Below are 18,585 nucleotides of genomic sequence, written 5' to 3'. Positions count from 1 at the left end.
TTGTCGCACGGTTATCAAATGTCGTCCTGGGAAGTCTTTTGTGGGCATCGGAGAGCGCGACAGCCTTGCCAGGTGAAAGGTTTTCCCTCCGTACCGAGCGTTTTGTGTTTCAGATAAATTTTGCGTTGGCAAGTTCGTGGTCTTTCATATTCTTCAACGTTTGCAAGCGTACAAACTGTACACTTCAGCGAAGGTTGCCGAAGCGTAATGTAAACTTTTTATTTTTCGAAACACTAAAGCATTGGGCATATAAACGCCTCGATGGACTTAATAATTTGTAGCAGTGGTAAAAATAGCACACTTCGTTTTTAATGTAAAAAATACATTGCCGAGATATTTGTGAGCAGTGAACTTTCGATTTAAATGGGCTTTTCTATCTCATGGTTTTTACCCAGCTGGAAATATAGATATCAACAATACTTCTTGGTTTGCCGGGCTGGCTGATTAGGAGATCATTGTCTTTGAAGTGTGTGTGTGTGGAAATCTACGAGATTGTTGTGATAAAGCTAGATATTTGTGGCCATTCAAGGATTTGTTATTACACTCCAGGTGTTACTGTGTCAGAGTGTTCCACTCGCGATCAGAAGGTTAATTCCCCAGTCGGAGGTCGACTTAGCTAATTTGTGAAACTCAAACCAACTTGACTGCAAGTTGACGACGGTACAAGCAATGGATTATCGAGTCCATCTGTGCTGAGCTCTGAGTGGTTATCCCTCTTATGTGTCTGTTTTCTCCCCGTACGCTGATTTCATGGCACGTCAAACCCTAGTTAATGGACTTAGCCGAATCTTCCAACGGTGAAAAATATGCGAGGCTCATACACACTGCATGTGTGTGTGTATATATAAAGGGCACTGTTATTTTCATTATCCCTCTGGGGTGGATATAATCGGCTGTTGGGGAGCAGCAGTCGTTGGAGGGCCAGGGTCGTCATCAACAGAGGTTGAATGCTGCACCATTATTCACTTGAGCAGGGGAACAGTGACTGGGTTTCCATTTTACTACTGGACATCTGTGAAAAAGAGCTTCATAGCTCACCGGATTCCTCCAGTATAAATCAATATTCTGATCCTGATTTTGCTTTTCTCGTAAAATAAGTTGTCGACACTGACTTGCCAACACCGAACCATTTTTCGCCTACTCCGTCCAGATTGAACCCTCCTCTCGCTAGGTCCTCCCAACAAAACCCTATTTCAGCATAATTTCTTTTTTGTGTGTTGGTCCCGTCTGTTGACCCGGTGCTCTGTTTTTGTTTGTTTGCACGCCGGCTCATTGCTTGGGAGGACTCCCGAAGGGCAACCCAGCCACTTTGGGGCAACCCCCAGTGCTGCGCGTGTGTGCCTGTCCATCTGTGTGAACCCCGGCTGTGTTTGTGTGCCTTGTCTGCCTCCTTGTTTTGACCTCCCAAGCGCCGCTTCCTCCTGACCGCAAGCGAAAGTGAAGTCTTGACGAGCAAACAAACAGAAATCCCAGGCAGCTGCTGTGGCCATTCCAAAGAGGCTGACCTCTGTTGGGAGGCCCCCGACCCCTTGCTTCCATGCACGCCTGCTAGTGGTCCCGCTGACCCCAGGGTGTGTGTTGGTGTGTGGACTGAGTGCGTTGCTGTTTGTGGGGAGTGGGTGGTGTAATGGTTTAGCGCGCTGTGCTGTGAACCTGGACAATTCCTGATCACAGCTAATATCGAATGGTATGTATACTGGCCTTGGCCTTTCCCCGAGGCTGACTTGGCTTTTTTATGTAAATGTATGTCTGATGCAGTGTGTGAACAACTGCACTGTGCTGCCTTAATAGGTCCCCACTCACAGCACTTGCCTCAACAGCCCGTTGAAGGCTTCACGGGGGATCTTTGCATTTGTTGCTTTTTGTGGAGAGATTTTTGCACTGCTACGGTAAGGTTTGGCAACCAGAGTTTAATTCCAGGCCACGGACATGGCTAGCGACAGGTGGTGTCTGAATAGTCTTAGATTTCCCTTAGGGTAACTTGTCATCAAATGACTGCCTGGTGGTGTTATGCACCTCAGCACTGTCGAGATATGGGCCAGCCACTCCATCGTCGTTGTCATCATTATCGTCAGCCATTTTCCACTGTGGGGATGAAGACCTCCACACTCCATCGCCATCCCTCATGGACCATCCCCGCACCCATCCATCTCCACCCCTGGACATGAAGTGATCTTGTTGCTCCATCTCCACGCTGGGTCGTCCTCTCGGGAATGCGTTCTCTTCGTTGGCTGTCGTTTGTCACCAGCCCCATCCAGCCGCCATTGTCCCGTCGAGCGACTTGCCCCACCCGAGCCCACGTTTGCTTGTCTCTGTCAGTACGATGTCTCTGATTCGCGTTCGTTCATTCACCATTTGCTGGCCCTAAAACGAGCACTCTCTAACAGCGCTTCATCCCCGATGGATACGAGGCTTAACTTGGATGGTGTCTGTGTCGTTCTCTGCAGAGGGTGTCCCCCAAGTGTACTACTTTGGGCCGTGCGGCAAATACAACGCCATGGTGCTGGAGCTGCTGGGGCCCAGCCTGGAGGACCTGTTTGACCTTTGCGACCGCACCTTCTCCCTCAAGACGGTGCTCATGATCGCCATGCAGTTGGTGAGTGTGCTGGACGTGGTGATGTGATGGGAGGGGCAGCGCCCCCCGAATGAAATGGCAGTACCTCTCGCGTGCCCCCCACCTCACTCCCATATGGCCACATAGTTCAGAAGTCGGGGCATCAAGCTGGTATTGCTGAGATGCTGGGTTTGATTCCAGATTTCAAACCAAGGATCTCAGCAATGCCGAGATCCTGACATCCTGGGTTCAAAGCTAGTGTTTCAACCACCCTTCAATCAACTGGATTGTCAAGTGTAATGGGTTGATTTATGCAGCCTGGTCACCGTTGACTTGATAAAAAAAAGACCCTATCGTAAAAAATTTGGTTTCTAACTTAATTTGGCAAAATTACAGCTCTGAGAATGATACGTTTTGCTATTACTGCCATGTAACAGACAGCTCTACAGGTGAGGTGCGTGGAAAGTGCAGAATGCCTCACCTGCATCCGAGATCACTTGAAGGGAGTTCAGATGTAGTTCTGTGATAACCCCTTCTGCGGGCTGTTTTCTAACACGGGGCGATGCCCTGCCCTAGCGGAGTTCTGCGTGGAAATGCCTTTGTCCAATGACACAGTGCTGACGGTATGTTTGAGAATAATATTGCGAAAAAGACAGACTTCTTTATACCATTTGTGTTAACCACACCTTGCCACCGCAGCCGTTAGGCAATTGTCACCTGACCCCCAAAGTCTGCTCTTGTAGTTTACCACTGAGAGATTTTGACTCTCGTCGCCTTCACCTGCTGCTCCACCCACCCCTGCTCTTTTGTCGTATTCATCCTATCTTTCTTATCTTACTCATCTATTAAACTTTGGACCAAACTCACAGATTATGTTTTGACTCTTGTTAGCCAATAAAGCCCCTATCATATGCCCCTACTGTACCTCTTGCTCTGTTTGCCCTGACTCTGCTCCTTCGAGATTTGAGTTTTAAAGGCCATGTGAAAGAAAATTAAAACTCCCCATACTTGACGTGTTTGAAATACAAAAGCATGCCATTGGCTTTTTATGGTTTTTGTTATTCTAACTGCGCAGCCTCTGGGCCACGAAATTATATATTGTTTTCAAGGCGCTATTCGTTTTCCCTGCGCGTCACGGACGCCAGCGCTCGCGTCTGGTTTTTTTTGTGTGCCACGCCTCCTCGGCCGGCATTGCGTCACGCTGGGCAATCGCCTCTGCTGCGAAGGAGGAGGTGCAGTGCTGCGGTTGCGCATCGTTGCATCAACAGGCCTGCGGCGCACATCCCCGAGTAGTGTGACTGGCCGCGCGGCCAAAATTACCGATCACGCCGTAAATCATTCCTGTCTGTGCTTCTTTGACGGAGGAGCAGCAAAACGACATGAACTCCCTCCTGAAGCCCTCTCGTCGTGGCCACCAGACTTGAACGTTTGCATTTAGCTCCTGAACCATCTTGCCATGAGCAAGGATAGGAAATCGTTGTACATGGACAATCGTAAGAACTTCTCACTAAACTGTTATCCACTTCTTCACCCCAGTGGTTATCCAGTGGAAGAACTGGCCCTGCCATGTGCATGTGGAATTTCCACCACTGCAATGAATATGAAGTTTACTCCCCCCCACCCCCATTGCTTGTTTGAGCAGAAATGTTTCACCATGTGACTTTGAATTAGGAAAGACAACATTTAAAGGTCATGAATGTGGTTGTGCGTGTTTGCCAAGTCTTTTTTTTGTATTGACTTGGTGGCCGGTGTGTTAACTTTGCTCGGGTGATGTTACTACGGACAGATGGGCCTGTTGTCGGAAATACAAACTATGTCTTCTGCAATAATGTCTTCATCGGCAGCAGACGAAACCCAAGCTTGTTAATTACACATTCTGGTGAATCCTTTGGACATTGTAAGTTTGAGTCAACTACAGGTGCGTCAAGTGACGTGTGTCGCTGAAACATTATGGGACAAAAAGAGAGCGCACATTTCAAGTATTCATGAAGCGCCTTGTGGCATTGGATTAGCTAATACCTACAGCATAATGCACGTAACCTTTTTGAGAACAGGTTCAAACTCGGCCCCTGGTATTTTTGCCGTGAGACGTGATGGATGAAAAAAAAGTAGACAGCCTTGCCGTTTAAATGTCCGCCGCGGTTTCCCTGTGGCACCAACGCCCTCAGATCAGCCGCATGGAGTACGTGCACTCGCGCAGCCTCATCTACCGCGACGTGAAGCCCGAGAACTTCCTGGTGGGGCGGCAGGGCACGAGCAAGCACCACAACATCCACATCATCGACTTCGGCCTCGCCAAGGAGTACATCGACCCCGAGACCAAAAAGCACATCCCCTACCGCGAGCACAAGAGCCTCACGGGCACCGCGCGCTACATGAGCATCAACACGCACCTGGGCAAAGGTGAGGGTCCGCGTGCGCGCGTGCGTGCCCGTACCTGCTCGTGTGTGAGCGGGCGAGCGACTGACTTATTGACTGACCGTTTATTGCCACGTGGTTGGGTTGTGTCGCCACTTGGCTGGATTGCGCTAAATGTACATCTTACAGGTGCTCGCTAATGGCATCTTAATGAAAAAAAATTGGCGCAAAAACTGCTAGGTGCACTAAGAAGCACGGAGAGGTGCGTTCTTGCATTCATATTGAGAGGCAAAGTGAGAAACACGTGGATTAGAGAACATACAAAAGTTAAAGATTTCCTGTTGACTTGAGAAAAGTAAGTGGGCTTGAGCAGGACATGTGGCAAGAAGGGATTTATGGCAGGTGGTCAAGACTAATGTTGGACTGGCAGTCAAAGGAGGGAATGTGCGCAAGGGGACATCACCGTGGACACAGCACCAATAAAATTAGGCAAATGTCAGTGATGAGTGAAATGGGTACATCCCTTGGGCTGACTCATTCAGAGTGTATCTGGTGTGGTGTATAAACGTCAGCACTTGGGAAACAAAGGCAGATGAGTGTAGTGCTGACAACACCACCCCACCCCCTCTTGTGTGTGTCGGTTTATTGGGTGCTTGGTAACAGTCTGTGATGTGTAAGGAGAAACATGATGAACAGTTGATCTTTGTGTGTGTGACTAAAATGTTTACTATATCGCTGAAGACTGGGAAATATACAGCACTGTTTCTCATTGCTGTATATTTTGTGTTTAAAAACAGCTGACACCAGCACTGGGTTATTATGTAAACGGTTTAACTCTTCAAATCCACATTATCCAATTCATCCTAACTTATCACCTTCAACATTTCACCGCCCAGTTTTCCCCGCTTGAGTCAAAAGTTAAAATTGAGTAGAATCAGTCGATCGATGCAGAGGCTCGGTGGGGCCCGACCCAGCGTTAGGCAGCCCGGCACCGCGCCGGCGCAATGCATTGCTGTCCACGAGCACATTTACAAAAAAACTCGTGGAGACGGCGCCAGCGCGGTTATGAAATCCTAAAATAAGGCCACTCGTGGACTCGAGATGTAACTCGCCAACTCTACACAATGGATGCACGTCGGCAGGCGACAGGCGCAGGTCGGTCGCGGGTTTATTTTTAGAACCTTTTTCGCATTGTTGTGCGGACCCTTGAGTGGCTGGCAGAGCGAGCGTGGCCGTGAATAAACACGGGCAGCAGGAACGGACGGCTGCGCACCCACCACTGGGCTTTGATGAAATGCAACAGGAATTGTTTGATAATAGGTTCTCCTCCTCCAGTTTGGCTGCAGTAAGGGGGGAGGGGTGGCTTTTATGTCACCACCGGTGGTGTGAGTTTATCGACGAGGGCGGTGGCCAGGGGTTGTGCAATGGGCAGGATTCCGTGGCAAGCGTGAAGCTTGGTGCGGAAGAAGCGGGCCATTTTTGGCTAATATCATACATCGTTCGTGTCGGTGACGTTGGCAGTTAACACACGTAATGATGCCAAGATTCGTGGATTAAAATTGATTCTTTTTCTCCTGATACGTCCATCAATTATATTCGTTTTGGGGGTGGATCGGGGGGGGGGGAGGGGGAGGTTTTTCATCCAGCAGTGGATTGATCATGGCTGATGCTGCTGTTGATGATCTGTTGTTTATAATTGATACATGCATGGTACCTTAAAAAAATTGATAACCCACAGATGTATTTGAGAATTAGCAATGTGAGCCTCAAGGGAACACACTTTACACTCCACTTTTAATAGTTTTTTCTGATATCATCTCTTCCCAGATGGTCGCACAATGAACTTAATAATTAGATTTTTTTTCATCGACTAAATCCACCCACTCTCAACAGAAGAATTATCTCTGGACATTAACATTTTTGGGTTATTAAGATTTTTCGAGGACACCTCTCAACTTGTAACCTTGCAGCTCCTACAATACAAAAACCATCAACGCTCGAATCAGATCGTGTTGCTGTGGTCAGCCTGTGTAATCTCCCACTGCTAGGCTAAGGCCTCCCTCCCCCACCCCAATTCCATTTGCTCCCCCATTATTTACGTGGCTTTAGTTGCTCCGGCCCAGTTGCGGCCTCCTCCCAGTCTCTCTGATTTTCTCGCTGCTGCCGTCTCTTCCGCTGTACAATTTCTCCGCTTCTCTGGCCCCTTCGCATCCTCCCAGTCTCCACTCTGTAGATAGTTCCGTCTGTCTGTCCCGCGTTAGTTGTTCTAGTGCCGTGTCACGGTGTGATTCTTGATCAAGGATTGAATCGTGATATTTTAACGGGCCATTTGTGTGGGTGGGCTGGTGATGGGGTTGGTGGTGGGAGTGAAGTGGAGCAATGTTCATGTTATCGTTAGCGATGCAGCGTACGCGAATTGACCGAGTGTGTTCGGTTGGACTGCACCGCCGCGATATAAAATCTCGCCGAGCGAGTCGTGACGATGCAGTGCGAGCAAGAGACGTAACACGTTGCGTAGATTCGGTTTATGAAGAAAAAAAAACGCATCGTTGCGCTCTGTACGTTTCGCCCAACGCGGTGTTGCTTGCCGGGTACATGAATGCCTCTCCTTTGGGGGCTTGGGTGGGCTTGTGTGGGCGTGTGAAGATGAAACGCGGCCGATGCAGGCAAACCATGCGCTCACCTCCACCACTCTTCTTTCCTCAGAGCAAAGCAGGCGAGATGACCTGGAAGCACTTGGTCACATGTTCATGTACTTCCTGCGAGGCAGCTTGCCTTGGCAGGGTCTCAAGGTGAGTGGTGGTGAGTGACGGTGTGTGCACGTGCTGGCTTTGAGCAGCGTGACGACAGATTTTGCCGCCCAGTCAAATTTCAGCCAACTCCCCCCCCCCCACCACCCTACCCTTGCATTTTGGCTGTGATAGAACCTTGCTACAATTGTGACAAATAGAATTAATGATGGTCATTGATTCGAACTGGTAGCCATAAAAACTCGCGTATCTTTGCATTTATGACCGTGCTAGTTTGTGCAAAGTCGAAGGTTCTATTTCCATTGTAATTTGTGAGTTACCGTGTGACTGCAGTCTGCCAACAATGACGCCGTGACATCATCATCGCCATTCTCAAAAATAGACCATTTTGTGCCGTGACGTGGTCACAATTCTTCAAATTACCCATCGCCAAATTCTGTTGGTAACTTTCTGCTGCTGCTGCTGCTTGTCTCGACTGCACAGACGGAGTCCTCTGAAAGTGTCCATTGTGAGAAGTGTTATTTTAAAATAAGCGGTGGAGATATACAGTCTTTGAGCAATGGCTTTTGTAGGAATGCAACCAACCTTGAGACTCGCTGAGTTTATCTTGGGCATATAAAGTAGTATATCTCTCTCAGCTGGGTGGTGCTGCAGCAAAATATATTAACAGCGATTGTCCTTGGGAGGGTCTGGGTCGAGCCGTAGGAATGTGGGATTTCCACCATTTTCTTAGAACCGCCAATACGGATGAGCACCTCCCTATGTCAGTTTGAGCACAGAAGAGACAATTTTCTGTTGGTGTTTGTGAAATTTCGCTGTTCGGTCCCTCCGCAAAACCTCCGCAATCCACGTGGTTGTGTGCATTGCTCCCCAGCGGTAGTGCAGCGGTTAGCGCGCTGCGCTACGAACCTGGTGTGACCAGAGTTCGATTCCCGCTCACGGCCAACATGTGTGACGAATATCTGAACCGGTCCTGGGCCTGCCCTACGTCGACTCGGCCATAAACGAGTACCTGGTGCGGTGTGTAAATGACATCGCCACTGTGGAGATCAAGGTGGCCGGGGCGTGGTGCTAGCCGCACCACCCCCCTCGTGCACTGTGCCAGTCTTCATAGGTGCGACTCGCAAACAGCACTTGCCCCAACAGTCTGTGAAATACTCTACGGAGGCGGGAGGGTCTTTATCTTTGTTGCTGCCCCACAGGCTGACACCCTGAAGGAGCGGTACCAGAAGATTGGCGACACCAAGAGAGCCACTCCCATCGAGGTCCTCTGCGAAAGCTTCCCCGGTGAGTCCCACAAGTGAGAAGTCTCCGAATTTGGGCGGCTGCCTAGAAGAAGAACAAAAAAACAACGTTGCCCACTGAGTTTGGTGGCAGGGTGGCGCCAGCGTTAACACTTGTGGCTTGCAGCAATAATGTCCTGGGTTCAATTCCCAACTCTCGTGCCTTTACTCTGGAATTCATATGTTCTTCCCCCTGTTCTGCATGGGCTTCCACCAGCGTCTCCGGTTTCATAGATAAAATATAAATATATAATGTGGCTGGTATTGCACAAACATCCCAACACTGAATCGTTACCTTCAAATTACTCGATTTGGATTACACGTTGCAACATCGCCCCCTACTGGGAACACCTTGCAGGATCCTCCTGAAAGAGAGTCTTGAGACTCGGTGAGGCTTTCCCAGGTAAGCAAACATAATAATAATAATAATAACCGTAAAAAAATATTAATTTGCAGTTGCATTTAGACGGCGCATAAATAAATTTGCATTGTACTCTCACATTACGCAATTCACGTGTACAAAGTGACGACTGCACAGCGAGGCACGTACACAATGCCAGTGTGGCGTGACGCATGCAAACGGCATCCATGTCCTTTGACAGGCACTTGTGTTAGTCATTGGTCACGTGCGGTGACAGTAGTACCGCGTTGTACGTGTCGACAATGCCAATTCCGTTCGATGCTTACAGAATTGTCATGAGATGCACAGGTGTACACAGTGTAAATGACGCTGCACACGTGTATGCAAACTAAATAATATCAACTGGTACATTTGATATTCGCGCCGTTTTTACAGCGCAAAGGCTCCCACGAAGACATGATGGTTATGCTTACAGTCTCAAGACTCTTTTTCATTATTTAACGTTTCCACCTCGAGTCGAACGCCGCACAAACAGTTGAGAGTTGGAGACAAATCGCGAACAGCGGGCGGCAATGAGTTCCCCCGATGCTTGTCCAACACGACGGACATGCACGTCGCCGCGTAATGCTCACGCACTCGACTTGTGTTGTGCGTGCGTGCCACAGAGGAGATGGCCACGTACCTGCGGTACGTAAGGAGGCTCGACTTTTTCGAGAAGCCCGATTACGAGTATCTGCGCAAGCTGTTCATGGACCTGTTTGAGCGCAAGGGCTACACGTTCGACTACAACTACGACTGGACCGGCAAAACGCTCGTAAGGACGGCGGACGCGTCGGGTCGTGCATTTGCTCGGGGTGTAGCCGTGAGTGAGCGAGCGAGCGGTCGAGCGAATGGGTGATTATGTTATAGCTTGCACGTGTACATTCGTTAATCCACTGCTGGATGAGTATCTCCCCTCGCCGGGCGGGCCCGCAGGAGTTTTGTCTGCACTACGAAGCTGGCAACCTGAGTTCGATTCCCAGTTACGGCCAACATCGGTGGCTGTTGTCTGAACCGGTCCTGAGCCTCCACTAGATTGACTCGGCTGTAAATGCGCACTTAATGCGCTGTGAAAAGAACAGCACTGGGGAGACTGATGCAGTCAGGTGTGGTGCTGGCTACACTACCCCCTCGTGGGCCGTGTCGGACTTTATAGGTGGATTCATGAAAAGTATTAAGCCACCGGTGACAAGGAGATGCATTATTGGTCATAATTTGATCATTAGATTGGCACTTATCAATAGCTTTGTGAACGTGACAATCTTGTTGGGTGGTGGAGAGTTAACGACAAGACTTTTGGCATTAAACTTCCAACGCAAATACAAATATGGATCATCCTGTATTGGCTACGAAAATCGATATTTCAGGGTCGTAGGTGCTCGCGAACAGCGAGGAACGTGAAACTGCATGCGTGTCTGTCCCGCACAGCCCACGCCCATCGCCTCCATCCACGCGGACCCATCGGCAGTGCCCCCGTCGAGTCGCCCGCAGCCCGTGCCCAAGACACAGGTACCGTGTGCCGCACCACCTCCACCGCCGTCTCCCCCCCCGCCACACCTCCACCGCCCGCCACCCCCCACTCCCACAGATTTCACCACCGCCTCACGCCGTTGCCCGCCAATAGCTGCGTTGTCGTGGAAACGGTTCATCGTCGTAGCGTCGTCGCTTCCGTGAATGTCGTTCGTAGACCGGAGATATCAGGGGCTGGCTTGGGGAATGCATAGACGTAGGAATGTAGCACAGTACAACAGTGGATCTTTCCGCACTGCCCTCGGCCGTACACGTGTACGTGTTTGAAGTGCAGATGCACGCCGCTGTCGTGCCAACGCTCCCCGTCATCTTACGGGAGCTGTTATCGCCTTCCCGCGTGTTACCCAGGCCGGAGAGACTCGAGTGTCAGCAGTGGGCTTGCCGCCGTGCTCTCTAAATAAAGCTTATTGATTTATCGATGACATGAAACATTGATTATTCCGGTGTCAATTTGCTAAGAAACGTGTGGGGCGTACTGGCTGCGAACAGCGTTTTTTCAAAAAGGATTATAAATAGCGTTTACTAATTGTCCCGCGGGGATTATGGTTGCGTCACAAATTGGATGAAGCGATGAGTTTGTACCAGACCACCAGAGGGTTTTACGATCTGACGTTTGGCGAATTTCAGATTATTTTTTGTTTGGGGCCATGACAGGGAATTTGTGACTTAATGCTACGAAATGTACATCGTAGACGGTCATAATTCTGTGCGGTAATCAACAGTTGTGTTTTTTAAAGCAAAAAACATTACGGAAAATAAATACGCCAAACAGGAATGGACATTATAGTACAGGGTATGAATCTACATGTACTTTTTGTTGGTTGTTTTTGCTGTCAGTATGGGTATTAGCGTGAATGTTTGTTTTAAATTGTATATTTGTTGTGAAGGTAATATTGCCTGTAGGTCGACCTATAAATAGGAACCCTTAATATAATGCGCATGTTGCAAAAACAAGTTTGGCAGCTTGCTCACGTTTCCTTTGCGATTGAGTTTTGCATGCGAGCTTCGCTAGAGCTCACCACTGGTCAGAGACGATTGCTCTGCCAACTTTACGTTCCAGGCCCCGTGTGTGCTCTCGCGCCGACTTACGATCACTAACAACGCCACTAATCGACTTGCTGCTTCGCATGAAAGTGACATTCACAGCTCATCGGATGCACCTCGCCTGTTTTATTTTTTATTTCTTTCTCGTATCTTCTTTTTTTTGTTTGTTGTTTTTTTGTTTTGTCCCTTCCTCCTCTTCTCGCACGCTTGCAAAAAAATGCCAGCCCCCCGAGCACAAGGGATCGCGAGAATCCCAGCCTAGCCGACAGTCAAACACTTTGCACTTGGCTGCGCAGCTGGCAGCTGACAGGCACGGGGGTTCCACGCAGGTACCAGCCTACCCCCCCCCCACCGCTTCTACCCTCGCCTCTCTTCCCCTTGACCCCCCCCTCGTCTCCATTATTGCCATCGTGCTCAAACCTCGGGGGATCCTCTCATCTCTCTCGCTCCGCTGTCGCTTACTGCCACTGCTGCTGCATGCCATCGCTTTGCGCTGCGCCGCCGGAGGAGGAAAGGAGCGTTTAGGGTTGTGGAACACTGGGGACGCACGCCGGCGCCGGCGTTTGCAGCAGCAGCGGGGGGGGGGGGGGAGACGTACGTGCAGCGGGGTAAGGTGCAAAAACGCACGGCTGCAGGTGGACCGGACAGAGGGCTGCTGTAAATGTGGCCACGTAACCCAAGTTGGTTTGACCCGGATGTGCTCTGTCCAGGAATTCTAAGAGTCTATAATATTTTATTATGAACAGCTGATAATGAAGCCTCTGAGACCTTGCCTGCAAATGAAACCGCCCTGCATCCCAGTGTTCTGAGACCCTGAGCGTCAGCCACCACTGAATGTGCCGCTCGTTACCGACCCCTGTGCTGACCGAGTGAAAGCCATGACCACAGTGTCTCATAATATATTCTTGGCTTAGAATTACTCGGCATGAAGTATTCCATGCGGCAAAAGTAAATATAACTTAGGGTAGCACTTGAAAATGAATATCATCCGAGCAACTGAAAACGTAACACAATTACGCCGGTAAACATTTCAAATCTTTAATTCTGTGCGGCTCTTTTGATTTCAATTGGCCGATAAGAGTCTCCAGCCGGTGACTTCCTCTTAGGCAGGGCCGCAGCGAAACAGCAAGGGGTCGAGATGTCGCGGCCCGACAACGCAGCTCCTCTCACACCCAGGCTTGATCCAATCTGGTGCTGCGGTTTTAGGCGCCGGGCGGCCGATGGCAGCTGGCACGGGCGGCACACTGTGGGTGTTGGTGGTGGGGCGGGGGGGGTGGACAGCACATGCGCGGCGGTGGCTCGGAGCTCACGCTGTTGCCCCTTGAGGGTCCGTGCGTCTCCACCCCCCCCCCCATCTCTCCACGCCAGCCGCACTTTTTTTTTGAGCTGGCGTTTATTTTATTCTATTATTTGCTCCTCCCTTTTTCCCTCAATTTCTATCCCACCTCAACCAAACTCCTCCTCCCCCCACTCCTCTCGCGGCCCTCCAGTGGGAAATCCCTCGGTGCGCGGTGGCTAATCCTGTAACCTGCTTACGCGGTGCTCACTGCGCCGCGAGCGTGGCGGGGCACACGTGTCGGCGCGTGCGTCCTGGCTCCGCTCTCGCATCCTCTCCGCGCTATAATGGGAGGGCGGCCGCGAATAAACGCCGCGCTAGTGGGGCGCAGCCCGCCACCGCCGGGCCGTAGACACGAGTCCCCCCACCGCCGCCACCACCTCCTCCTCCTCGTGTTATTTTTAAGCGCGGAGTTAAGGTTACGAGCACCCACAGAAAGTTTAATCTCGCCCCACGCTTGCTTTTAAAAACCGCGATGCTAAATGATTACGCTATCATCGGCATGGTTGATGGAAGATAGACCGTGGTGACAGCTGATAGGAATTGGAGGGGGGTGGCAGTGGAGGGGGGGGGGGTATTAAGTTTAATGCCGCTGAGAGAAAGTCAGGGCGGTTGATGTTTCAGCTGCCTGGCCTGCACAGGTGGGAGTCTCATGACGGGTCCACGCCCGCAGAAGGATTTCTCGTAATTGTATTCAGCTTGCGCCGGCAAAACCAGTAAAATAATGAAATATGGATTCGGTCAGTTGTCACGAATTTGCCTCTTCGGCACGACGAAGTGGAACCTGCAACTCGGCATGAATAAAAAAAGTAATCTGGGTGGCAAGGCGCTCGAGGCGTCGTCCTTCCCGGGCGTAGGGCAGCCGCGCCGCCCATTGCATCGCGACGTCACGTCGACGACGAGTTGTTCGTCCAGGGCGTGAACGCGATCGATCCTTGCTCACGTCACTTTACAGAAGTGAGCGGGAGAAATTTCCGACTATTCCAGCTAGCCGTCAAAACAAAGCAGGTGGTTCCCCCCCCCTTCTCCTAACCAGCTGCCCGCGAGGTCAAGTTTAGCGACAGCAGCAACACGCCCAGGGTCGCGTGGCGCCCTGCGTCAGCACTTGCCCTGCCATCGGGCTTGGGGGGGGGGCTGTGTAGGTGGGGAGGTCTCCGGGAAAACCGGTTTGTCTCGGGCGCGCGTCGCCGCCGCGTCGCAGACACAGGTAGCTAAAAATAGTGGTCCACGAGGAAGTTCACGCCGATTCTGTGGTACAGTGTGTGGCAAATGTGCTCGCGGCTCGAGTCGGGCCCCCGACTGGTCGTCGTACAGCCGTCGACCACCGCGTTTCCTTTTGGCAACAAGACATGTAAAATTTCCTCGTGGGAAAAAAGCCCTCCAGACCGGTTGAGCAGCTGTTCGTCACCCCTCCCCCCCCCCAGGGCAATGTTCTCTTTTTGTTGGACGAGCGGTTGTTTTATGTTGTTCCTCAAAGGTGTGCCTCGATCCTCTCTCACCATCACTGCTCACGCACCCACCCACCGACATAAACACACGCAAACATCCACTCGCACATGCGGGCACGCATACAACCACGCAAACTCTACACTCGCACAAAAACACACACACGAACGCACTCAAACGTGCGCACGCACGTGCATACCCACGCGCGCACCATCCACTTCCCACCACCCCTTCCTGCCCGATTCCCATCGGCTTGGACCCTGGTGCAGGTGGTGAGCTCCACGAACGGGGAGCTGAATACAGACGACCCGACGGCGGGACATTCCAACGCGCCCATCACCGCACAGCCCGAGCCCGAGATGGTGGACGAGACCAAGTGGGCCCCCCCTCCATCTCCACCTCCCCCCCTCCATCCTCCCCTTTACTCTTTCCTCCCCCCCCTTTACTATTTCCTTCCCCTCCCTCCAGCTCTCCATCCACCACCCGCCCCTCAATCAGCCTTTCCCACCTGGGCTGTACCACTCATGCCAGGGTTTTTATTTTGTGGAATATGTTTATGACCAGGGCTTCAATTTATTCCGCTTTGGCAACCCAGCAAATATTTCCACAGAATAGCTTACTGTGTTATATCTTGCTTGTATAATTAAGCTAATTTTGTGTTTATCCACCGTGAAGGAAGCACACGATGGCGTACGTTGTTGTGGTTATGACACCCACGGTAGTACACGGGGCTGCCGCTGGATTCCCAACCGTGAACCTCTGCAAAGAAGGAGCGAACCCCGCTACCGCTAAGCCACGCCAATGCCCTATATGGCTGCGCTTGTGGTCACATCCCGCCTCTGAGCCTGCTCCAGTCTGCCAGCTACCCGGAAAATATCCAGCGATAAATTAAGACCACGGTTATGACGAATGACTTATTACAAGATGCAGCCCTGCACAGTCGTAAATGTGCACAAGTGCAGTCTGAAACGCACGATCTGGAGGACTCCCCTCTGAGCAGGCTGCGTGGAGAGAGCACTCGGCACTGCCGACAATGATGCGGTGGCCTGGCTCTGCCAACTACGTACGCCTGCCGAGCGATTAAATAAATTGTACCCCCGCCCTGCCAGTCGTAAAGTCACGATTCTATATTAAATATGTTCGACCATTATGGTGTGTGAAGCACCTCTAGTGGCTGCAGGGGTGAAATGCTGTCGTCATAAACAAGGCAAAAAATAAATCGTGACGAGCCGCAGAATAATTGGAGGAGTTTAATCGTTGTATCTGCTGGACACGTTTCTGCAAAAATCCAGGTCGCCCTTGCAAATTAGGACTATCCTTGTCTCTCGAGTTCTCACTCGATTAACAAAGTGAAGGTACGAGACATTAGTGGTTTGCGTAACGTCTTGCTTACAAAGAACCGCACTGTTGCGTCTTGTTCTCCTTCCCCAGGTGCTGTTGCTTCTTCAAGAGGCGAAAGAAGAAATCTATCCAGCGAGTCAAGTGATTGCGGACATCGGCCCCGCACCGTGGGACGTGCGTTTCACTTTCACCGCCGTCCGCCAGCCCAGGCCATCTCATCCCCCCCCCCCCCAAGTCCCGCTCGTGGGGCCTACGGGGCCGTCTTCAAGAACCGGACTGGACTTTCCCGTTCTGGAACTTCCTCGCTCGTCGTTTTTGGAAGGAGGGGGGGGGGGGTGGTGTTGTGTACGCGACGCTCGGACGCACGAGTTTTCTCGCGACGCGGAAAAGAGAAATTTAAGGCGTTGACCGACCCAGGGCATAGGAATGAACCTGCGGACCGCGCTCTTAAACGCCTTAGAAAATCCTTCAAGACCAACCTGCCGAACGGGAGAAGGCGGCAAAGTGAAAAGGACAAAAGGGAAAATGAAAACTCCAAGTTGACTCGTTTATTTTTCCCCCCGTGCGGAAAAATTAAAATGTGTGGGTTGATGTTAACTTGTGCTGAAGAGCGATCGTTGCTGCTCCTCCTCCTCGGAAGACGGACGCGGAGAGACTGAAATAATTTTAAGATGGCGAAAAAAAAAGGCGTTGTTTGGTCCCACGTTCAGGGTTCGGCCAAACCCTGCCGAATTGGGACCGCAGCTTGTGACCTCCTTCCATAGGACCTTAGACCATCGCTATCGTGTGAGCAACCCGAAACTTGACGCGAGATCCACGGTTGCGTCGTTTGAGCTCATTTCTAGCGTTCTGCATTACTTTTGTTTGTGATCTTTGCTTTGCCGTACCATCCACCACTCCTCACCCCCACTGACCCAGCCCCTACCCCCCCCCCCCATCTCCCATCACCCCTTTGTTAATTTTAATATTTTTCAAATGTGTTATAGTTGTTGGCTGTGCCGTTCTGTTGTCCTGAAATTGTTTCTGAACCGAAGACGAAAAGTACAGGCTGCAGAAAGCACCAGAGTAAATTACGATGTTGGCGGAGGACACCACGAACTTGTCGCAGTTTTATTTAAACCTTTTGTTGTGTAAAGAAGGGTATAACGTGCCCCCTCCTCCCTCCGGCTCGGGTTATAGTGGAACACGCAATCACACCCGGCGATGTTTGTAAGCAACTGTTTTTTTTTCTTTCGATGTGCCTGGCAGCACTGTGTCGTCCTGGCATGCATGTGAAGCGGTGCAGAAAACCCAGCGTCATCTTCACGCCGCCTGTTTTTCTTGAGACTTTTTTTTATTTCACGCCGCGTAAAATATTCAAAGAGTCGGGCAGACCTTGCTCCAACCACCAGCTTCAGACTCGGGGGGTGGGGAGTCCCTCCCGGTCCCCCCCCCGGTCCCCGCCCCCCTCGGTTGCCCCCCCCCCCCCCCCCCCCAGAGATACGCACAGTCGTCGCCGTGCAACCTCGGGCTCGGTTTACGGCCGGTTCTAGAGCCAACTTCTTGTTCCCCCCCCTCCCAGTCTACTGCTGGTCTTAAATTGCTGATTCTTTATACGTTGGGGTCACCAGCACACTCAGGCTTGGTGGTACAAACGAACTCGATCCCGTGCCGAGCACTCGGGCAACTTTATTAGTTGAACTCTTGGTGCCGGCCTCGGGCTCCGGCTTTACCACGTGACCCCTCAGCCACTGTTTCCTTGAGGGGGAAGGGGGCAGAGCCCCCCCCCCCCCTCCCCACAGAATTGTAAAAGTTTCCGAGTGCCCGGCGCAGGTTGGAACGAGTTCATTTGCACCAAGTTGGAGTGGTGTTGGTGACCGCCGTATGAGAACCGGGTTTTAACGCGAGTACTAAAACCCAGTTGTTGCACTATGTTAGCAGTAGAGGCGTTGCAGGAGGATACTTTACTGTGGGCTGTCATTCACATTGCATTAATAAAGTTGAATTTTTTTAAAAAGAGAAATGCAAAAATGTCTAAGTTGAACACTTTAGAATGGTTGTATTCAGTAATTGCAGTACATCTGGCACGTCCGTTACATGTGTTAAAGGGGCGTGGCATTTAGAAGTTGCTTAACCAGTTAATTTTAACAACCCTAGTTTCTGGATAGTGAAGTTTTGTGCTGTGCATTTTGTGTCCGTAATATTTTTTTTAGTTTGTCATTTTAATAACATTTTGACCAAATACGTCGTGTAGATAAAAATGGGCAAATTGTCCCCGGCTGAAATGTCTTTGCTCACGGTGTAAAAAAAAAAAGGCTAAATTGACATGAGAATTATGATGTTCGGGTCGCATGAACGAGAAGTAACATTTAGAAAAAGCAGGAATAAAATAACAATTTAAACTGGCTGAACAAAAGGTACGTTACCAAGTTTATCTTTGATAAGTCCACGATACAAGAAACACGTTGAATGTATTTAAACATAACATTCTTCACACATCTTCCTTTACAAAAAGTGGCTGGCAACTTCAAGACAATGGGGGAAAGAAAACAATGGGATGGAAA

At 50.6% G+C, this 18,585-nt stretch overlaps 1 protein-coding gene across 2 annotated transcripts in view; it reads left to right on the top strand.

Annotated features, from left to right (window-relative positions):
* The window catches only part of LOC144717205 (casein kinase I-like), a 42,195-nt gene extending 25,234 nt beyond the window's left edge, over nucleotides 1–16,961 (top strand). The window contains exons 5-13 of one of the 2 annotated variants that reach the window (XM_078592567.1): nucleotides 2,448–2,596; nucleotides 4,723–4,957; nucleotides 7,619–7,704; nucleotides 8,865–8,949; nucleotides 9,972–10,120; nucleotides 10,774–10,854; nucleotides 12,144–12,248; nucleotides 14,971–15,077; nucleotides 16,133–16,561. In XM_078592567.1, coding sequence (XP_078448693.1) covers nucleotides 2,448–2,596; nucleotides 4,723–4,957; nucleotides 7,619–7,704; nucleotides 8,865–8,949; nucleotides 9,972–10,120; nucleotides 10,774–10,854; nucleotides 12,144–12,248; nucleotides 14,971–15,077; nucleotides 16,133–16,187 — 1,052 coding nt within the window. In that variant the 3' untranslated portion in view covers nucleotides 16,188–16,561. Of the gene's footprint in view, nucleotides 1–2,447; nucleotides 2,597–4,722; nucleotides 4,958–7,618; nucleotides 7,705–8,864; nucleotides 8,950–9,971; nucleotides 10,121–10,773; nucleotides 10,855–12,143; nucleotides 12,249–14,970; nucleotides 15,078–16,132 lie in introns of both variants that reach the window. The other variant, XM_078592568.1, reaches the window with a different exon arrangement.
* Nucleotides 16,962–18,585: the final 1,624 nt, after the last annotated feature.

This window comes from Lampetra planeri, chromosome 3, assembly GCF_965212315.1.
Source record: "Lampetra planeri chromosome 3, kcLamPlan1.2.h2, whole genome shotgun sequence".
In the NCBI taxonomy this organism is placed as follows: Eukaryota; Metazoa; Chordata; class Hyperoartia; order Petromyzontiformes; family Petromyzontidae; genus Lampetra; species Lampetra planeri.
The sequence above is the reverse complement of the archived record's forward strand: the minus strand, read 5'-3'. Positions and strand labels throughout refer to the sequence as shown.